We start from the raw sequence: 21,493 nt of genomic DNA, 5'->3' as shown, positions 1-21,493 counted from the left end.
TGAATCTCTACAAAAAAGAAATATGACAATATATACAGCAACTCAACAAGTAGATCATACACTGCATTTATTAATCTATTTTTCGTGATAAATTTGAACTACTTTTCTAACTTGTAACATTCTCTGGAACAGAAAGAATTACTTTCCTTAGTAAAGGAAGATGCAGATGCAATACTGGCCTGACAGAAAAATAAGTAAATATTTGACCAGATGCTATTTGTTTATCCAAGAGTATAGTTTGAATAAGGTTTACTGATTGCTGGTAGTGGTGGTTCTTTTTTTATTCCTGGTACTAGCACAGCCTGGATTGTACTCTCATTTAGGCTTAGATTCATGAAAAGCATGAAAATTAAGGTAGTTCTGAAGACCAACCCTTAAAATTGTGCAGTCCTATTTCCATTTCTTCACTCAGTAAACAAACGAGAACTCGCTTAACTCTCCAAACCATTACTGCCTCAAACATCAGAAACCATATGGGATGAAAATGATTTCAGAGTACTTCAAAATGGTTTTGTTTGATTTTGATATGTATGAGATATGCATTGAATAATCTATCTTGTACACAGAAATCCTATGATACCTAAGAAGCGAAATACAAAGCACTGCTAGATTCCATATACTTACTGTTAGAAGTAAAGTTGTGGCATGAAGTTGACATTAAAGCTCTCTATATGAAACATATATTGTCCATGAATATTTAACCAGATTTGATGTAAACATACTTCTACCCCTCCTAGATTCCTTTTATATTTGAAGTCTATAAAAATGTGTTATCAAAGTTTCATGAATTCTTGTTAATGGAGAATTTTATAAAAATGTTTAACTGAAATAGTTCTCTAGCTTTAAGAATATGGAAAAAGCAAAATATTTGTTAGCACCAGAACTATGACATGACTGTAATTCAAATATGAACAATATCCAATTTTAATAGCTAATCCTGATTTTTAATAGCAAATCCTAAGATGTACATTCCTCATGAACTGTGCTGCCAGAATTTTACAGTTACCTGAAACACAGTCCTAACAGCATTCTAACCAGAAGAAAATCTTCCTACCTTCCTTTCATTCTGCAAATAACTAAAAATCTAACTTACACAGATACCGTTATGCTTTCAAAAGTCCTTACTGAACTACTGTTTACATCTAATCAGCACTAAAAGCTACAACTATTTTTTTGCAGAAAAATTATGATATTAACAATGTCTAAATATTAACATAGAAAAAAAGAGCTTAGATTTTCTCACGAGTCTACCCGTTAAATTGTCTTATGATGACTTAAATTACAAAACAGAGCGAAAAAAAAAAGCAGCTACATTTGATTTCAAGCTGTTTCAAGCATAAAATAAAGCAATATAGGCAGCTGTATTTCTCTATCACCTACAAATACATGATTTTCTCTATGAAGTGTGTAGAAACTACTTAATCTTTCAGTGAGAGATTAATAATAGTCTTCTAGAAGATTGATCATGCACACCAGGCTCAAAGTACTTGAGTATACTACTTATCCAAAGAGCTGTTTCTGAACCTGATTTTGCTTCACTTCCAGGAAAGAAGAATGTTCTTCTCTAAATACTAGACTGGAAAAAATAATCAAATAAAATGACTATCATTTAAATTTCTTTAATCAACACGGCATGTATGCATGGAAAAAATGTTGGTAATGTCAAGACTTAAAACTTTCATGTACAAAATATGTAAACTATGACTTAAAAAAAAAAAAAAATACATGTCCCAAATCATGAACCACCTGCAAAAAAAAAAAAAAAAAAAAAAAGGCTAAATACAGTATTACAGAAAGCTCATGTGTGGAACACTGAAATAAGGAAAATGAGAAATGAAATTTCAAGATTAGTAACTTAAGTTTTGAAGAACAAGTGTGAAGTTGTTAGGACATCCAGAAAAAAATGTTCTGAAGAACAGAAACATCAGCCTTTTGTGGAAGTCTGGCTTCAAATCAGCTTTCTACCCTGACTTAAGGTCTTTTTGAAAGACCTAAGCATGTATTCAGCAATTACTGATACTTGGGTCTTTTCCGTTTTACAAAGTTTTAGTATACTGGGACAGTCACAAAGGCAATAAGCATTACAGTGTGAAATATGAAAAAGACACACCTCAACATACTAATAAAAAATAATCTCATTAAATGCACAAAATTTAAACATAGAACAGTCTAGGAAATTAAATGCTTCCTAATACTCCCTGGCCACTGAATTATCACTGGACTTACCATCATCTATCTCATAAACAATACAATGAAAAGTAAACTAGATAATTAGATATGAATCAAAGTTACAAAAATTCAACTCTAAAACGGAGAGATATGGATTTGAAGAACGGACTATTTAGTGGATAAGGAATTGGTTGGAGGTCGCAACCAGAGGGTTGTGGTCAAAGGCTGTATGTCCAGGGGAAGCCATTAATGGGTGGTGTTTCCCAAGGGCCCATCTATGGTCAGGGAGATTTATATTAGATATCAGGGGAAAGTTTTTTACTGAGAGAGTGGTGAGGTGCTGGAACAGGTAGCCCTGAGAGGTGCTGGATGCCCTGTCCCTGAAGGCCAAGTTGGATGGGACTTCGAGCAATCTAGTATTTGATCTAGTGGATGGCAATCCTGCCTGGGGCAGAGGGGTTAACAGAGGGGTAGAACTTGATGATCCTTAAGGTCCTTTCCAGCCCAAGCCATTCTATGGTTCTATATCATAAAATGACATTTAAAAAAAGTGAGGTAAAACAAATTTCGCATATACATATTTTCATACTATTATACAAAGTTTCAACAATCAAGCTTTATAAAAACTCTTTCCTTCATGAATTATATTTAAATTCCACCTTATCCTAAAGAACAGAGTTAGACGTATGAAAGAAGAAAATCTACAAATGGGGAATCAGAAAGTTATTTCCTTGTAAAACTGTGCTCAAGACATAATGCTATAGATCTACTACACACTATCTGGACTGTAGTCATTAGCATTTGATGTACAAAACATGTCAGTGTAAGCATCTGCCAAGTGTGATGATCTTGATGCAATCAAAATATATTCATCCTAAACAAAGGAAAAACATGTCTAATCTACTCATTCTAAGCAAGACCAGAGAGAATTAACAAAACAGAAGTGTACAGAAAATTCTTATGTAAATCAAGCTTAATACAACTGTTTCATCAGCAGATGAAAATTCATTAACAGATTACTGAAGTAAATTTATGACTATGAAATTTGTGCCTTCAACTATCAGCCAAATACATCCATCAATGCTAAAACTGACAAGAACTGAGTGATGCTGATTACTGATAAGACCTTCCCATGCAGAGCACTGTCTGCCAGCTTACATTACATAGCTAGTTCGTGTATAACTAGACTCTAAAAAGAAGAAATGTGTGGTAATAAGGGAAAATAAATAAGAATTGTATAAGATGCAATAAGCAGATGAAAAGCAAAATGCATAGAAAGATTCAGTTCACGATTCTGATGAATTTACAACCCCTTGCCTACTTCTGACACATACCACTGTGTTTTGCAAACAGAATTTTTCAGCTATGCATCTTATCTCAGAGATTATTATTACCACATATTCACTTCTATTTCAGAACTGCAATCACACCGATCCATTTATGCAGAAGGCTTCCATAATCTTCCTTATAGTCTTTTTGGTACTTTGGAACACTGTAGCTCTTCTAATAATTTCTTTGGAAAGTCAGTTATATTTTGAGTGAAGTTACAGTAAATTCATATTAAGAGATATATTTATAATTTCTTATTCAGGTTTCAATTAGTTTTTTGAAGAATTTATTCACAAAGGACAAATCTAGCTTACCCTAGTCCATATGCATGAACTCCTATCTACAGGGCCAGAAAAATAGACCTTTTAAATACATACAGCAAAGTGTGTTTCTAGATAAAACAAATAATAGAAGCACCAATCAGACATGCTTCCTAGCTTGTACTGTACTCATACAGTTACAGTCAGATTCACAACTCACATGTACGGCTATGAAGAAAAAGAAAACTAACCAAAACAGAATTCTGATGTAGCTTAGGCTCAGCCTGTCCCAAGATTTATACACTTTATATACGTAGCTTTGGTTAGTACTTCCCTTGAATTCAGTTCTGAATATGACAAACCTCAGTAAGAGCCATTTAGCATTTCACCTAATAAGGAAATTGAAGGGAAACTTAACTGAAAAGCATGGCATACAATTAGAGGAGAAGAAAAATAAACAGCAAAGTTGTTTTTATTAACATAATAGTCATATATTACTGCAGTATTTCAAGACAGTGAGATGGGCTGAGTTTAGATCATCTGCTTTGATTCATTATTACTAACATACAGCTACCATTCTTTTGCAATGGCTTTCAATTACACTTGTTGAAAAGAAGTGAAAAAAGCAATGTACAGTCGAAGTTGCACTATACCAATTCTGTGTAAGGAAAGATAAGTGTTGTAACCAACAATACTTGTTCCAGGATTAACATTTTCTGGTAAAAATGGTACATGTTAAAACATAGGGTTTTTACCCTGCTTTACTAAACAATGACTTTCCATTAGAAATGAAACGATGCTTTGTAGTTTTTGAAAATATTTTATGCAATTATTAGAGTCCCTTAAACTGTGTAGAAGATAATGTGAAGATGTTATATTTTCTCAATTTCCTAAAATACTAATTCAAATTAAGAAATATATGTGCTGATGTACACTTTTATGTCAGTCAGCTTGCCAAAAACTTCCACTCAAAATAAAAGGGAGCAAACATAGGGATCCATTTCTTCCTGAATATGCAGAAAAACTAAGACATTTTCTGTAGCTTAACTGCTTTATTTTATTTGATCAAAGATATGGCTTTCCCTTTGTCTTTTCAAAAGTTCAGAATTATTAAATACAACACAGTATATTGACAATTTCGTGAAACCTAAAACCAAACATACTTTATTAAAGGTTGTTTTTAAAAGGCTTGTGTATGCACATGTGAGGCACTAAAAACCACTGTTTTTTCTGCTATACTTTTAATGAGCCTTCTTATTGCTTGACCAGATTTTACATAACATGCACTGCCAGGGAGCTTTGTTTTTCCCTGGAGCATTGTGATCTCTACTATTGTTCATAAATCTCCTCATTCAAATAGCTTATGTATTTCCCAGTGGATGTACCTATAGCTACTAGTCCATTATGTTCTACAAGGGCTCATGCAACGTCTGAGTCCAGATTACAAGATTCTTACTGGCCTTGAGCCAATCGGCAAAGGGAGTAGGTTTTGCTATGCAATTTCATTCCAGAAGACTTTCAAATAAATTGTCAACTGAATCCTGAGTACTTACAGGGCTCCAGCTGTTGTGTCAGATCACTATACACAAAATGAGCTGGATAAAAGTGAGCTTCCTATTAGTGGTGTCATAGATGGCAGTTGCTGAACGAGACTGTCTCTTTTTCTGCTCATCATCCTGGCAGCGCATCCCCTAGCCGTTTTGCCTTCAGTTCCCAGGGCATGGATCTGTGGGTCCCCTGTCCCATTAGTCAAAGAACCGGGTTGAATCAGCTCATAAACCATCAACCCCCCCTCTTTTTTTCTGGGGGGGGGGGGGGGGTGCCCTGCGGGCCTGCTGTCCCCCTGTCATGAACACAGATAGATATAGAGATAACTCTGTGACAAGTGGTCACACAAAGATTTTCTAACAAGAGTACGCTGGCTTACACTTTTACATACATAAGTGTAAGAACATTCAGTTTGACACCAACACTGCCAAAGCATTTAATTAGGAGAAAGACAGACTTCACAGCAGTTCAACAATAGTTAACGGCTCAGATTTTGTTTGTAGTGCAAAAAGTGATCTTAAAAGTTCGCAAGAGTTTAGAGAAAGAAATAGAAGAAGAAAACTGATAAATATGTATGGAAGCAGCCAAATGCAGATTTGAACTTTGAATGTGTTACTTTCTGTTGTTTTGAACAATAGAACAACATTTTGATCCCACAGGTGAATTATGTGGTTACTGCTTTATGCACATTCTAAAAGGTGTGGAGAACAACCCACACGTGACATGAGTATTTACTTATCACCCATCTCTCTCTTACTCAGTGTTTAATTGAAATAAATCTTCATGCTTTCAGTATTTCAGTTGTTTCATACCTGTGCTTCACACGAAAACACGAGAAAATTGAAAAAAATATTAGAGAAACAATATTCGTGAAATCATACCATTCCCTCAGTAGCCTTCTCCCCCTTGAATTTGAATTGATTTCACTAGTAGCTTCCTACTTGACTGACAAACAACACAACTTTCACAACGAAATATATATTGAAACTGTACATACTCTGAGGAAACCTGGGTGGATTGTCGTTGACATCAGTGAGCGTGATATTTACTGTTGTTGACCCTGACAGCCCTCCAACCTGCCCAGCCATATCTTTGGCTTGAATGACAACAGAATAATGCTCTCTGGCTTCCCTGTCCATGTTATGCAAGGCAGTCCTGATGACTCCTGTGGTGGAAAGAAAACAAAAGAAAGAAAAGTGAGGATTAGCTTGTTATAGCAAAGGGAAATGCTAAGCACAACTGTTCTTTTCAGGAAAGGTAGAAGAATAGAATGTTTTTTCTGGAAACACAAAGCTTTTCTATAATCCAAATCAGCTGGGTTAAGATGATATTCATAGTTAAAAGCCAATTGGTTGCTTCCTGTGTACAAACAAATAATAAATAATGGATTATATACAGAGTGTTTGAGAGTGCTTCACTATCTCTTCTTAGAGCAAACATGCCAGATGCTAGCCAGTCAACTTGCTTGAGACTATGAAAAAACCCACAAAACCTCTGTGTCAGGTTGCTCTGAAAGTAATGCCTCCTGTTTATTCACATGGAAACTACAATAAAGAGCACAATCACTCCATCTGACAGAGCAAATGCACAGCTACAAAACACTGTTTTCAAAGACAGTTATCACTAGCTATGCATTTTGGCAGCAATGAACAAGAGCCTAGATGCTGCACTGACAAAAATCTGCTTGAGCAGAAGTGACCTACTGTTGTTGTCACTGCTGAAATGCACAAACCCATGCCATAGTGTCAACATAATAAAACAGCAGTCACTACTTTAGGAGCAGCCCTCAACAACTACATTAGTAAATTAACAAATAATGAATCCAGCATCGCTAAAATGAACTCAGTTACTATAACTGTTTAAATATCTACTTAACAGAACTATTAATGAGAATTAATACTTAAGTGGAGAAGACATAACTTTTTTTTTTTAAATAAAAGTTAACTTCAGAATAAGGCTGCTTCCCTTTGAAAACTACGCCAACACGTACTTCCTTATTTACATTTATCAATCATGCACACTTCTCTTCATAAGTGTATGAAAAGTGAAGGATAAGCTTTCATTGTTTCTACTACTGTACAGAAAGAAAAATAAAACTGAGTAAGACTAAAATTCTATTTATCTTTATGCATAATAACCAGGAATTTATCTTAACATTTAATCAATCATAAATGCACAAGGAAAGATTAGTATAAAGGAGTAACAGTCAACTCTGTGAGCTCAGTTCTAGTGTTGGTATATCTTTCATTCATTATGATGTCTGCAAATGGTAATTTATTTGATCACAGGCTGACAGAAAGTTCATGGAGTTCAGTAAACGGAAACGTCAAGTGCTGCAATAGGGAAGAAATAAGACCAGGCACAACCAGTCCATGCTGTGATGAGATGGAAAAATAATTCCACTGGTGGAAAAGCAATTGAAAAAAAGACAGTTGTAAGAAACTTTAGGTTTCCGAAATACACAATAGGCAGCTTGTTACTTAAAATTTCCCAAAGGTATCAGTATCAGGAAGTGCTATGCTTCAACCTGGCAGCAGCTCAGCACCAGTTTTTACTCCCTCCTCCCTCCTAGAGGAATGAGGGAAGAGAAATAGAAAAAAAATAGTAATGATAATAGTTATATTAGTAGTATATTAATAGTAAACATATATATTAAAAAAAAAAAAAAAGAGACAACACAATTGCTCACTATCCATCTAACAGCGCACAGCCTGTACCAAGGAGAAGCTGCTTCCCTGGCCAACTCCCCTCCATGTTAAAGTTTTTTCATTTCCATAGGCCTTTTATAATTCAAATACAGCCTGAATCTTTGTCTTGTATTTGTTGGGCACTATTGTTACCTTGCTAGTTGGCTACTTCTCAGCTGTATTTCCAGTATTTATTCATCTTTATTGAAAAAGGAAAGCAAGAATAAAAAAGTAAGATGTATAAATCATTACAAAAACTCCTCCATACTGTTTTTGATATTAAGGATGAGTTACATTAAGGAAGAGACAATTAGGTTAAAAACTGTATACATCATGTGGAAGTTTAGACCACAGTGCAGAGTTGCAGATGCAGCTCTGGATCACTGGACTGCTAAGTCTAGTCATATCAATTTCCATCTTAAATTATGCGAGAGCTGTTTTCCCACATGGAAGACTACTCTTGAACACACTTTTTCTTCAAACTCATCTAAGCTTATGCACCCCTACATCATAGTCATTTTTGTTGTTTTATTTTTTTTTCCCCTGATAATTTCTAGTCTTGAACTGTACAATTTGAGTTTACCTTACTTGATCATTAATGACCAGATACTTGCCTGCATTCCAGGTCAGACTTCATAACCACAATTATAAAAACAACAACAAGAACAAAAAAAAAAACCCCAAACCACTTTTGCTTCAGCAACAGCCTACTTTGTTATGAGCTAGTTAATTTTTTGTATGGAAAATATCCACCCCGCTGTTGTACCATGTGTACAGTCAATGAACATATAAATGTTATAATTACAAAATAAACAAGAGGTTTTGACAAAGCAGATTATAATAACAAAAAGAGGATAGAAAGCTTACCCACATCCTGGGCTCACTACAAAACTCCAGAGGAGGGATCTCCAGAAAAGACCCTTCCCCACTGCTAGTCAGCTCTTAAATGGGTCTAGGAGAGGTGCAGCCAGGCTCCACCCCTTCCAGCAGCACAGGTGAATTGCCTTCACTTGTGCTCCCAGGGCTGACTCATTGCTCACCTCAGGTGATCAATCAGAGGTTCAGGCAGTGATTCAGCAGTTCCCATACAATCCTGCTAATCAGTAGAGATTTTCTGAATGACCAATAGGTTTCACTAGATCTCTTATACTCTAGTTTCTTATTTGTGTGTCTTGTCATAAACACAACCACCAAACTGATTTTGTAAATTTTACTAATTACTGAGGAAAGAGAACTGCTACAGATGGCAATTTCATTAGTATTACTTTTATATTTTGAACAAAAATACCTATTTTTATACCTGTATTGCTTTAGGATACATAGTTAACTTTTTTATTTTATCTTAATGTGCTGAATATATTATATATATTAACATACATTTCAAAATCTAGTACTATTCTTCCTTGAAAGAACTTGACATATCGCTTTTGTGAGAAGGAAGGAGGACTTCTATGGGTTTTGACTTTCAATTTATTATTAGTGGTGAAACCTCTTAATGAGTAACAGCCTGAATTTAGAAAAAAAAAAGAAAAAAAACAAAACTTCTGCCAAAGCCTCCCAAATTAAGGGACTAGAAGAGATCTTCACTGACTGAGCAGAAAACACACCAATTTATGTGGTAATTGCAAGGATGCCAAATGAAATCATAGCATCTTCCACTGTTTTCATAATGAAAAACATAATCAAATGAATTAAATTAAGAATATGCTGCCATGCTGCCTGCCAACAAGCAGAGAAGCAACACAGATCTGCCACATAAAATTGCTGCAAATCAAAGGAATCCATGTTACAGAAATACCACAGCAACTGGACACCCTATTTGAGCAGGAAGCTGTCATTCTTTCTCTTGTCAATACTTAAAGCATATGTATATAGCTTACAAATTTTTCAATTCTGTTCAATTAAAATTGTTCATACTTTCTGAAAAAAGTAATTTTTTTTCTCAGCATCTTGTAATCTGGTTGAATTAGGACACTGCCACTAGGGATGTCTCTCCACTGAAATGATGTACATGTTCCACTGACTTCAGAGCACTAATACTTCCAAATTACTGCCCTTTGGAAAGGTATCTACTGGATTTAGAAGTATTGGATTGCTGGTTTATTCCACTCTGATTGTAGTTATTCCTGCAAACATTAACTCTTCCCTTTGGCTCAGAAATCTGCATTAAAATTATCAGCTAATACAGTATTGAAATAAAACCAATATTCTGGTGCAAATCTTAGTATCTAATAACATAAAAGATCAGCCTGCTGCACTGACATTTCCATGCTGCTTTCATACTCAAATTCTTTCATCAAATCTAAGCCTGGTGTGACTCAACATGGCTGTAAAGATAGGGGTGTCTTTTATTCTTTTCTGTTGAATAGTTAAAACACAGGTCTCTATGTCTGAGGACCTCTACACAGTAAAACTGAAGTTTTTAGCACAACTCCAGTGGTAGCTGGTAGGTTGTCTGGCAGTAATTTGAAGTACGGTGTATAATTTTTTTTTCTGTGTTTCTGTTTCTAACAAGAAAGAGTTAATCATGATGAGTAAAATGGGTCTATATTGTGGACCAATGAAGCTAGAAATGGTTTTTAATACAAAAATGAAGATGGAACAGAAAAAGATGCTTCTACCATAATAATGAAACAGTAAAATATCGAGTCATTAGATTTAGTTGGGCACATTATGACATGCAGCATCAATTCTGTAAATATTTCCTAGTTCAAGGAAACATCTTATAACTATCTACACAAAACAAGCATGAGCTGAACTATAAGAGTGCAGATGGCCTTGATTTTCCAAAAATATTTTCAGATTCTCTAAGACAAAACACATCAGTAGTGAGGAAGTCATGCAGTCACCATCTGGGCAGTCCAAAAGGTGGGCTGCAGAGTCACTGGATGCTACAAAATTGTCCAAAGCTCCTAATACCTAGTTTAAATCTACCCTCTACCCATTTAAAGCTATTTCCTTCATCCTATCACTACATGCCCTAATAAAAAGTCCCTCCTCAGCCTTCCTGTAGGCCCCTTCAGGTACTGGAAGGCCATTTAAGGTCTCCTCAGAACCTTCTCTTCTCCAGACTGAAGAGCCCTATCTCTCTCAGCCTGTCCCCATAGCGGAGGTGCTCCAGCCCTCTGATCATCTTCATGGCCCTCCTGTGGACCTGCCCCAACAACTCCATGTTCTTCTTGTGTTCGGGGCTCCAGAACTGGATGTAGCATTGCAGGTGGTGTCTCTTGAGATTATTATCAAACTCATTGCACCAAAGTAGATATAAATTTTGAAATTAGTCAAAACTTTGCAATTCAGATGCTTCTTAAGCAACATTTCCAATATTTCTTGGAAAGTAATGTAATCATAGCTCATGTTTTAGTATAATTTATACAACTTGATACACTCACTGTCAAAATACATTTCTCCAAATAACTGATACTGAAGTTTAATGGTAAATTATTTATCTAAAGATTCCCTATGTTAAAAGGCATATGGTACCACAAGATCTCCCATAAAACTCAGACCATTGACAGAACTAGCACTGTACTGAAACTAGCAGTTTGATTTTGGCTAAAGCACATTCTACTAAAAGCATGTAATTTTAAACTGAAGCAATCAAGAAGTACAAGATATTATCTATTTTCTCAACTGAATATTCCAATTCTTAATCATGAAGTCAAAAGTCTACCCTTCATTTGGTGGTATGCAACTTCAAATTCAAAGCTTTGAATTTTGTTAACCATGAGTTTGCTCTTTTTCATTTTGTAAAGATATATTCTCATGAATCTACATTTCTGATAAAATAAATTGTAAAAATAAGTAACTGGAAAGCCATTTTTCTTACTCAAAACTCAGTGTTATTTTCTCTTTTCAGTTTCAAAAAACATTTTATTAAGAGAACTAAGGACACATTATGTGAATATTGGTATCACAATTCTGCTCTCTCCTCCCTGTATTAACTTCTGATGTAAATTTTGTATCAGAAATAGTGTAGACATCAGGAGCAAGGACCTGACTGTCCCCCTGTACTCAGCTCTGCTGAGGCTTCACCTTAAGTACTGTGTTCAGTTTGGGACCCCTCATTACAAGAAAGACACCGATGCCGTGGATTGCGTACAGAGAAGGGCAATGAAGCTGTGAGGGGACTGGTGCACAAGTCTTGTGGGGAGCAGCTGAGGGAACTGCTGTTGTTCTGTCTGAAGAAGAGGAGGCTCAAGGGAGATCTTACTGCCCTCTCCATCTCCCTCAAAGGAGGTTGCAAGGTGGGGGTCAACCTCTTCTCCCACTGGCACTGGAATGGGCTACACAGGGAAGTGGCTGAGTCACCATCCCTGAAGGCGTTCAAGAAACATGTAGATATGGTACTAAGGAACATGAATTAGAGGGAAACAGGTCAACATTGGTGGTAGTTGGACTAGATTATCTTTTCCAATCTCAGTGGTTCTATGATTCTATAGTTGTATGAAATTTTGCTTTTCTAATCTTTTGCAATACATTACAAAATCAATTTGAGAAATGTGCTAGGGTTTTTTTTTTGTTGTTGTTGTTTGGGTTTTTTTTGCTTAATAGTGCAATGGCAATTCATTTTGAATTGCTTTATTCTTATTTTATGATGTAGTTCTCCTGGATATATTTCTACCTTCCTCACTTCTACTATAAATCCCGCATCCCAAATTGTAGGACTTTGCATTTATTGAACTGAGTAGCACAGTCTTTCACGTAAACCAGGTTATTCCACCAGGATGTGCTGTTTTCATCTGTGTTCAATATTCTGTCTATTTTGTGTCACCCAAAACTTTTATCAGTAATACTTTCATACTTCTAAACCACAAAGAAGTTGAATAGATTTGTTTTTACACCAATCCCGTTAACTTCTGGTTGTACCTCTTTCTTTCTAAATGATCCTGCCTTGATGACAATTTTTTGCTACCTCCCAGGTAGCTGGCTCAAATCCAGTTAATGTGTGCTTTGTTGCTACTACTCATTGCTATGTATTTTATTAGAATGCTGCGTAACCCCTCATTTCATGAAACACTGTAATTGGGTTTAACTTGGTGTTTTTACAGAAAACATACTGAAAGGCATTACTGCAATTTTTAATAAGCTAAATACTTTCTCAACTATTTCATTTTGTTTTTGCATAAATTTGCCAGCCTAATGTTAAAGATTTTCTTTAGCTGGTCCTTTCATAAAATTTGCACACATTTACATTCTGAAAATTCTGGTTCTGGTATTTCTCTAGTAATACAGTATTTAAAGTGAGAATTGTCATGATCAAAACTGCATTAGCAAGTTATTCAAGTAGTTAAGAATTTATCTGAGACTGTTTCTTGGAAGATACTTTTCCCCAAGCAGATGTGACACAGTGTTCTTCATAGCTACTATTAAGACTACATGGTGTGATAAGCAAATAATTGCTTCTTTCTAAATACTGCATAGATCTAATTCCTGTATGATTCTTACAGTTTTCTACATCTTCACTCATTTTTGTTCATGTTGTTATGTTCCATTTTTTCTCCTCTCTTCTTGCATGAAAAATTATACCAAACCTATTTAAACTGTTGTCTTGTCTTTCATGGATTCATAGTTTCCAATGTCTTTAGCTTTCTTCATGTTATCTACTCGGTAATTTATAATTGCCGTGTAGGTGTTCTGAAAGTAATGCCTCCTATTTATTTCCATGGAAACGAAAATGAAAAGCCCAATAACTCCATCTGACAGAACAAATTCTCAGCTACAAAACTCTGTTTTCCAACACAGTCATCACCACTAGCTATGCATGTTTACCAGCAATGAACAAGAGCTTGGATGCTGCAGTGGTAAAAATCTGCTCAAGTAGAAGTGATCCACTGTTGTTATTGTCACTGCTGAAACACACCACCCAGTGCCTCACTGTGCTCACATTCACTGTTTGGTCACCGTCAGTGTTGAGCAAGCATTGATGAATGTCAATGGCAGCACTTTTTTTCTGCAGGGAGGAACTGAATGACACACCTTTGCTCCATATGCACTCCCATGACAGATCCCATGACAGACATCACTTCATCAGATTACCCTCTGCTGCCATCTGTTACACAGCAACACAGTGTATCAGAATATTGGTGGGAAGGTTTGACATCTACTGCCATACCACCAATGACATCATGGGCCAACACAATAAAATAGAAGACATCACTTCTGGAGCTGGAGCTGTCTTATATGAGGATAAGTCAGTAACTTTGCACTGACTAATATCTTTTCCTTGGGACTGAATTAGCAGTTCTTTCATTGTTCTGAAGAAATATATGGTTAGAAGCAAACAAGTCTCAATGATTATTTCTCCAACTTCAACAATATAGCAATCAAATTTTTGATATGTTTCTGTTAAAGCAGTATGGTCGTGCCTTACGTAAAGCAGCACAAGGCAAGGCTAATGTTCCTGCTTTTGAAAATGAAGTTTTGGGTTTTTTGATTTTTTGACAATTCAGTTAAACATGTATTCAAAACCGAAGATGAAACTGTACTCTACGGAAAAAAAAAAAAAAAAAAAAAAAGATTGCTGAAACCCCTCAATTAATGAATACTGGCTGCGTAATGGAATACCTAATTATGCTCAAGATAACTATGTATCTATACAAATACATATACATACAGATATACAAAACTAACAGATTAATGTTGTTTAGTTATTGAAAAATTCTCCATTATAGATTACTTGTCATGTAGACAAGTATAAGGATCAAGCAAATGATGTGCGCATGAACATAAGGAAGAGGCAAAAAACACTGGGAAGAGGGAAATTATTCATTAAGGGTGATTTCTTCACAATGTGAACTTGGGGTTGCATTTAATCCTTAAACGACATTATGACACTTGAGAAGAACAAAACAGTTAAGTAGACAGGGGATGCTTCAGTAACCCCTGGTCACAGCAGATGGGAATTAAGTACCAGAATCCTCTAAAAGAAAATCCCATTTGACAAGAAAGAGCTTAGAACTATTTGAAGACTGGTTGCTAATATTCACCAGCTTTGAAATACCCTTCCCTTAAAACAGAAATAGTGTTTACTACTAGCATCAAATACTGCTTCTTGTAATGTCACATGCCTACATACCTATCTACATGAAAATCTTTTTAATATGTAGTTTGAATGAAATGACAAAATAACAGAGAGCTCAAGGTTAAAGTCACTAACATTTCACCCATAATCCACAGCTCCTCCATAATAGAAAGGAAAATTGATTAACTCACAGACATTATTTTACATTTCTCATCTATTATTATTATTAAGTTAGACTTTTATGCAAATTTAACTTTTTGTCCTTAATAAGCATATGAGAATATATCTAAATAATTTGAGATAATTAACACAGTTGCCCATGATGTTGAATAATACTGTGTTTTCTTTTCAAGCAAGTCACCTTGATAAAGAGAGACAAGAAGACAGTGATTATTAGCCTGACAAAAAAGCCTTCAAATAAGGTCAAAATAGTGTCCAGCTAATTAAAACCTGAATGCAGCCACACAATCTTGGAAAGATTCCACATTTGAACAAATTTCATATGCTGACTGGTTTAATTGTAATTGACAGACAGTGTCTAGACTTATAACTCCACTCGTCCTCTAGTAAGAAAGTTTGCTTAGCCAATAGACCAAGCTTTTACATGGTTGTGCTTTTTTCTACCCACGACACTCACAACATAACCATGAGTGTGCCACTTAACCTCAGTGCATCACTGACCTGTATGTAACACCTTAAGGACTTCATAGCAGTATAGCTGAATTTATATGTAATTGGCGTAAGGTACTTAGATTTCAACCTTAGTCATCATCTAAGTATGCTTATTTATAAATTTCAAGTGCAAATCAAATACAGTGAGACTGATGTCAATATGGAAATGCAAAATGTATAACCTAGGTACTTGAACAACAATGAAACTAATACTACAATGTGTGATTGTGGCCATGCAAGTGTCGGAGTAAACAGAACGCTGACTTAAGAACAACAGTTGTTCAAAATAGATATTTTTGAATGCTGAAAATGTGTAAACAGCACATTTTTCACAACTTTCTTTTCACATGGAAAACACAATGATTTTATATGTAGAAAATTTAAAGTTACCCTATATTAAAACTTCTGATTTAGTTGCTCATAAATATTTCCTGTCTTAGACCTAACACACAGAAAACCTTTGTCTATTAGGTGACACAAAAGGTCGTTATTTACTTCTGCTGAGATTCAGCTGGGATGCATTGATCTGAGAGTTAGATATTGATTTGGTCAGAGTAAAGATAAATCTCTACCTAGAGGCACAATATATCAAATAGTTGGCTGAGAACAGAAGTCTGTGCTGTTCCACTGCTATGGGTGCACTGCTATCAAGAAAATAACTACTGAATTAGAGAAGTATTGTAGTACATTGAAAAGAAACACGCTCACACTAAAGTTAACTGAAAAAGCATCAGAATACTCACACAAAATACAAAATATGATTGCTCCATGACAACACACAGTTTTAAAAAGTTGTTTCACTTCTCGATTTGTCTGAATACATTATTCTGCAAGGTGCCTGAATATTAGTATGGAAAACACTTTTATGTTAAAACTGAAGCTTGACTCCATTTGAAATGATTCTGCATTCAGATAAAGCACAAATCTGAAAATACAAAAGCCTTGCCTTAAAACTTCTTACTGAATACTAATACTTCTGGGAATAACTCCATATGTATTTAGTTTTCAGCCCTGGGAAAGCCAGGACCCCATTTACAATGAAGAAAGCAACTTTATTAACCAAGTCACAAGTACCACAATTTTATGCAAACTTCTATGATGAGTGCTGGAAAATAAATAAATACAAATTAAAAAAATATATATTCAAAAGATCATCTTTCATTTCCTCTTCCTACCTGTCATTTTCATCTGCAGTCACTGAAAAATGTAATAGCCTTCATGCTATACCTCCAAGTTTCCATTATTTTTTTGAGAAGACAATAAAACCTTAAAACTGCAGTTCCATAAACTGCACTGATCTACACAACCCCTTCAGATGAACACAATAACAAATGCATAAATATGCCTTTTAAAGCTCAGTGTAGAAAAATTAAAATGCACCAATTCAATTAAAGATTAAGTAAGCCCGAGTAATTGGTATGTCTCTTTTAAGTGCTTCATATTTTTGTACAGTTTGATTGTGCTATGCAGCTTAACACATTACAATGTTTCAAACATGCACTGAACCAACATTAGCTGTCTAAATGTTTGACAAAATGTAATCTTGACCAAAGATGAAGGTGTGACATTTGAATTTTTTAGAGATAAAATATTTGGGAAGATGTCAAAAAAGTGAAATAACAACTGGTGCAAATTTCCACTGACCTTCTGAAAATAAACTTTCCCTAGGATTGATACCTTGAATGAGTTTATTTGTCTCCATGATTTATTTGTTGTCTATACAGGGAAGAAAACAGATCAGAAGCAGTGTTATATTAGAGCTTTTTTCCTTCTCTAGAATTACATGCTGTGCAAATGTTTACCTCATGCAGGCCCGGAATGAACAAAAATGGGGATATTAACTAACTGTCCCTTTCACAAGAAATGATTTCCTAAAATTATATCTGTTTTCTCTATTTCTTGTTAAAGAATCCACTGTACAATAATATAGAGAAAAGATAATAGGAACAAATTGATTGACCATTCGGTATGAAGTCAATGATTGCTTACTAAATGTGTGTTCTAAGTAGTGATGGGAATTAATATGACAAAATAAAATGGAGAGTCAGAGAAGAATTCCAGTTTTTCACTCCATATTTTATTCACTACATTACTTTAATCAAAAGAAACTTAGAAATGTATTATTTTCCTGGTGTTCTCTTTGTGTATGCTTCAGAGGAAGACTTCCTTTAAGCTTCACCTACAATAGTAAGCACTGCTCCTTATATATAACTCAGTTCTCCAGAATACCCTGAGACAATATGAAACAGTGTGTCTAAAGTAATTTAAATGTACCTACATATATGATAACTGATATGTAAATAAATGTTTTAAAAAGAGCATTTTATCTCATGTACCAAGTTAGAACCTATAAAAATCAATGGGATCAGGTCAGCCATAGTAAATCCTAATTCAAGTAGACAGGAGCTTTCCTTGTGCAGAAAAAGCAGCAATTATGGTTTGCCATGTTTGGAACAGTAAAGTGTTTTTCTTGTCTGCTCTTAAGATCTTAAAGTACATATATATAATTAAGATGAGCAGGAGCTCACATTGTTGATGTCAATCTGGTGTAAATCCAGACACTTCAAATAAAGATAATGAAGCTGCAACAATTTACATCAATAAATAATCTTATCTTTTATTTTTAGTCGAAAAAGCTTCTTACCATGATTAGGGCTAAGTTGTCAATACAGTACTCTAGATGATGAATTCTCACTCTTCAGCTATTAATAGCAAGAGGAGCTCATGTTAGCAAAGGCTGCCTTTATGAGAAAGCTCCTGAAAATCTGGCAAAAAATGGCAATTTTTTTTTATACCATTATGTTCATACCATTATGTTTTCAGCATGCCTACTTGAGCCATTACCTTTCTCCTAGGCAATTCAATTAATTTCTCTATCCTTCTACTCACAATCATATATTTTCTTTCATGTTTATATTTTAGGCTGTACTGAATTTTTTACCATTTTGCATTATCAGAAAGAAACCAGTTCATCAGTGAGACCTGATATCTGCTACAGAGACAAAGTGGCTCCTGAATACACAATGTGCAATAATTATCAATACCTACTTATAAAAACAATGCATTTCTGCTGATGAAGTGCATCTTTTGAGAAAAGCAGTAAGTAAACCAACACTGGGAATGTAACTGGAAGAAAGCTCAAGTACTATAAATTATCCTGAACACAGGAAATTAAATAGGTTTAAGTGGGGAAACATCTATGAAGTAGAATTTATTTCCTGGATGTAGTATATTTATTTGCAGCAAAGTTAGTCACTGTAACATTCAGAAAAGTGAAAATTCAAATGGGCCATATATATTTTAAGTATTTCAGATTTAAATAAATGACATCTATAAACTGCTGCATTTGAAGAGTTCTGCAGGCTATATTAGAAAACTTAACTTCCAACATATAGTAGTCCTGAAAATGGCAATGTGCATAGTAGCTGGTTCAGCACTAGTAGAGGCTGATCATTTACGTCCACATTATCTTCTTAGTTTTGATCAAGACTAATAGTACACTTGTAAAAACCACTTTTATGGAGCAACATTTCCCTATACATAGGACAATTGTCAGCTTGACCTCAGAGAACATAGTATCCTAATAAATCCTCTTTAATACTTTTGAAACTAAGTAAGAAGTATCATTTTGAATGTTAAAGTCTGAACAGTAAAACTCAAAACATATTTTGACATGCATAAAACTTTTGCACTGTGATCCATTACCGTTATACAATATCACTTAGATTGTTTATGAACTGTGTTGCAGAAACCATTTACAAAAAGATTGGAGAACAGACTTTTATAACCCTTTCTAGAAGATATCATTTATCAAATGGAAAATGGCACACAAATCCTCAGAATCTTAAGAAAATTTAATGGGATACACATATATAGTTTGCAAAGGACACAGCTATATCACTCTGCTTTGAATGAATTAATATATTTTTCAAGAACAATTTTCTAAAAGCTGTCTGCAAGCATTATATCTTTTATTTTTGGTCTTACCACTCTGAACAAAAAAGCAAATCTTAGCAAAATAGTTTTCCTTACACAATAGCAAGACAATGTGGATGAAACCAGTAATTTTCAAGCATAAATGTCTGAAAACAGTCATTCAAAAACATGGCCTCAAAATAAGTGTGCCCACTTATATCTGAGAAACCATACCTAACACTAGGCAATGATATTTCAAAATATTGATTTCACCATTAGTTCCCTGTATCTAAAAGATTGATTTTCAACAGAACACAAGGCACAGGTTTAAAGATTCTGTTTTACTGTATGAGGCAGGGAAAGTTATTATCTCTGATAAACATTACGTTAGAAAATGGAATAACTGGAGTTCCATCATTTATTATGCCATAGCTTGGATGATGTTAACAATTAGTACCATCTGAAACTCTTCTTAACTATATTTACAGTGTGTGACAGCATGATTAATATTACATAAATAGAATACACTTACTACCATAATCCAAGCAGTCCAGTGATAGCCACCTTCTCACTTAATGTCATGTGAAAATCATTAACTGGGACTACCCCAATCCTGGGAACTGACAGTGTGCCCACAACACCTAGTCTGTGCAGAGCACTAGATCAAGCAACTACATTTCACTCAGGTCCACAAAATTGTTCCTGGAAACTTTTTAAAGAGCTATTTCAAGCAAAGAATAGAAGAGGTTTTAGTTGTCCACACAGTTCCACACAAATACTACAACATTGTGAATTCTACTGTAAAGACAAAATTTTCACTTTCTATTGTAAGGCTCCTGTTATTGTAATGGCATATAAAAAGAGTGACTTGACAAATCTGAGCATTTTTCATTAAATCCATATTCAGAAATGGTACAAAGAGCATCTTAATAATTAGAGATCTGTTTACTGTGTATAATATTTAAAGGGACACAAGTAGAAAACGGTGAGAAAATACATAGAGAATTGTAATTCATCTCAAACTTCAGAGAGTTTAGATTTTTCTCCATTTGCATGCCATATTTAACAGACTGAATTCCAGAGCTTTGTTTTATTCCCTTCACATACAGTGAAATCAACAGGTTAGAGCCCTGGGTCTCCACACTGTAATACAGAGGACCTAAATACGAAGTAGAAGAACATTCCCTAATTATCTCATGGAAGCATGGACGTCAGTTTCCCCCCAAAAAGTCAAGTCATTCTGCTTGCAAAAACTTTCAGTTTTGCTTTCAGAAATGTTTCAGAGTCCAACTGAATCATGACATAGTTTGCAGCTTTTCTTCTCCTGCCAGCTGTGTTCTGACTATCTAGCTATTTCTCTGTGTAGAACACAATTATGTGAAGATTCTCTGTTTCTAAAGACTGCACACCAGGATGCCTGCGGTCTCTGACATTAAATACAAATTCATTATGCAACGGCATGCCAGTCCTGTAACTTATCAGAGTATGTCCACTTAGAGGACAAACATGATTTCCAGCAGCTGAACACTGGAAGAAACCCCCCCAACATGAAATATAACAAATAATTTAGATCACTTAACAAGAGTCTTTACCTGCATTTTATGTTTTATTATTTTAATATCTTCATCACTAATTGCTTTAAATGGCTAGAAAAACATCAGTGATTGTGGTAGTGATGTTGTTTGACAGGGCTTGGTATAGCAGTGCATGAGTTAAATAGTATAGAACAGTATAAAATAGTATAGAATAAAATTAAAATAGTATAGAACGCAAACACTGCACATTTGAAAACAAGAGGCAAGCTGAACTCTACTTGGCAAGTCCTCCATTGTGTATTTACTGCATGTCAGTGACTTTCATTTTATTCTATCAGTTTGTTTTTATTTTTT

At 34.9% G+C, this 21,493-nt stretch overlaps 1 protein-coding gene across 1 annotated transcript in view; it reads right to left on the bottom strand.

The window, feature by feature from the left end:
* CDH18 (cadherin 18) overlaps positions 1–21,493 on the bottom strand; it is a 152,554-nt gene that overhangs the window by 55,718 nt on the left and 75,343 nt on the right. Inside the window, exon 4 of the mRNA XM_042869315.1 lies at positions 6,304–6,471. Within this exon, the coding sequence (XP_042725249.1) occupies positions 6,304–6,471 (168 nt within the window). The remainder of the gene's footprint in view (positions 1–6,303; positions 6,472–21,493) is intronic.

The sequence above is a fragment of the Lagopus leucura genome, unplaced genomic scaffold, assembly GCF_019238085.1.
Source record: "Lagopus leucura isolate 7727_CA_CO unplaced genomic scaffold, USGS_WTPT01 Super-Scaffold_100002, whole genome shotgun sequence".
NCBI lineage: Eukaryota > Metazoa > Chordata > Aves > Galliformes > Phasianidae > Lagopus > Lagopus leucura.
This window is presented reverse-complemented; position numbering and strand designations above follow the sequence as displayed.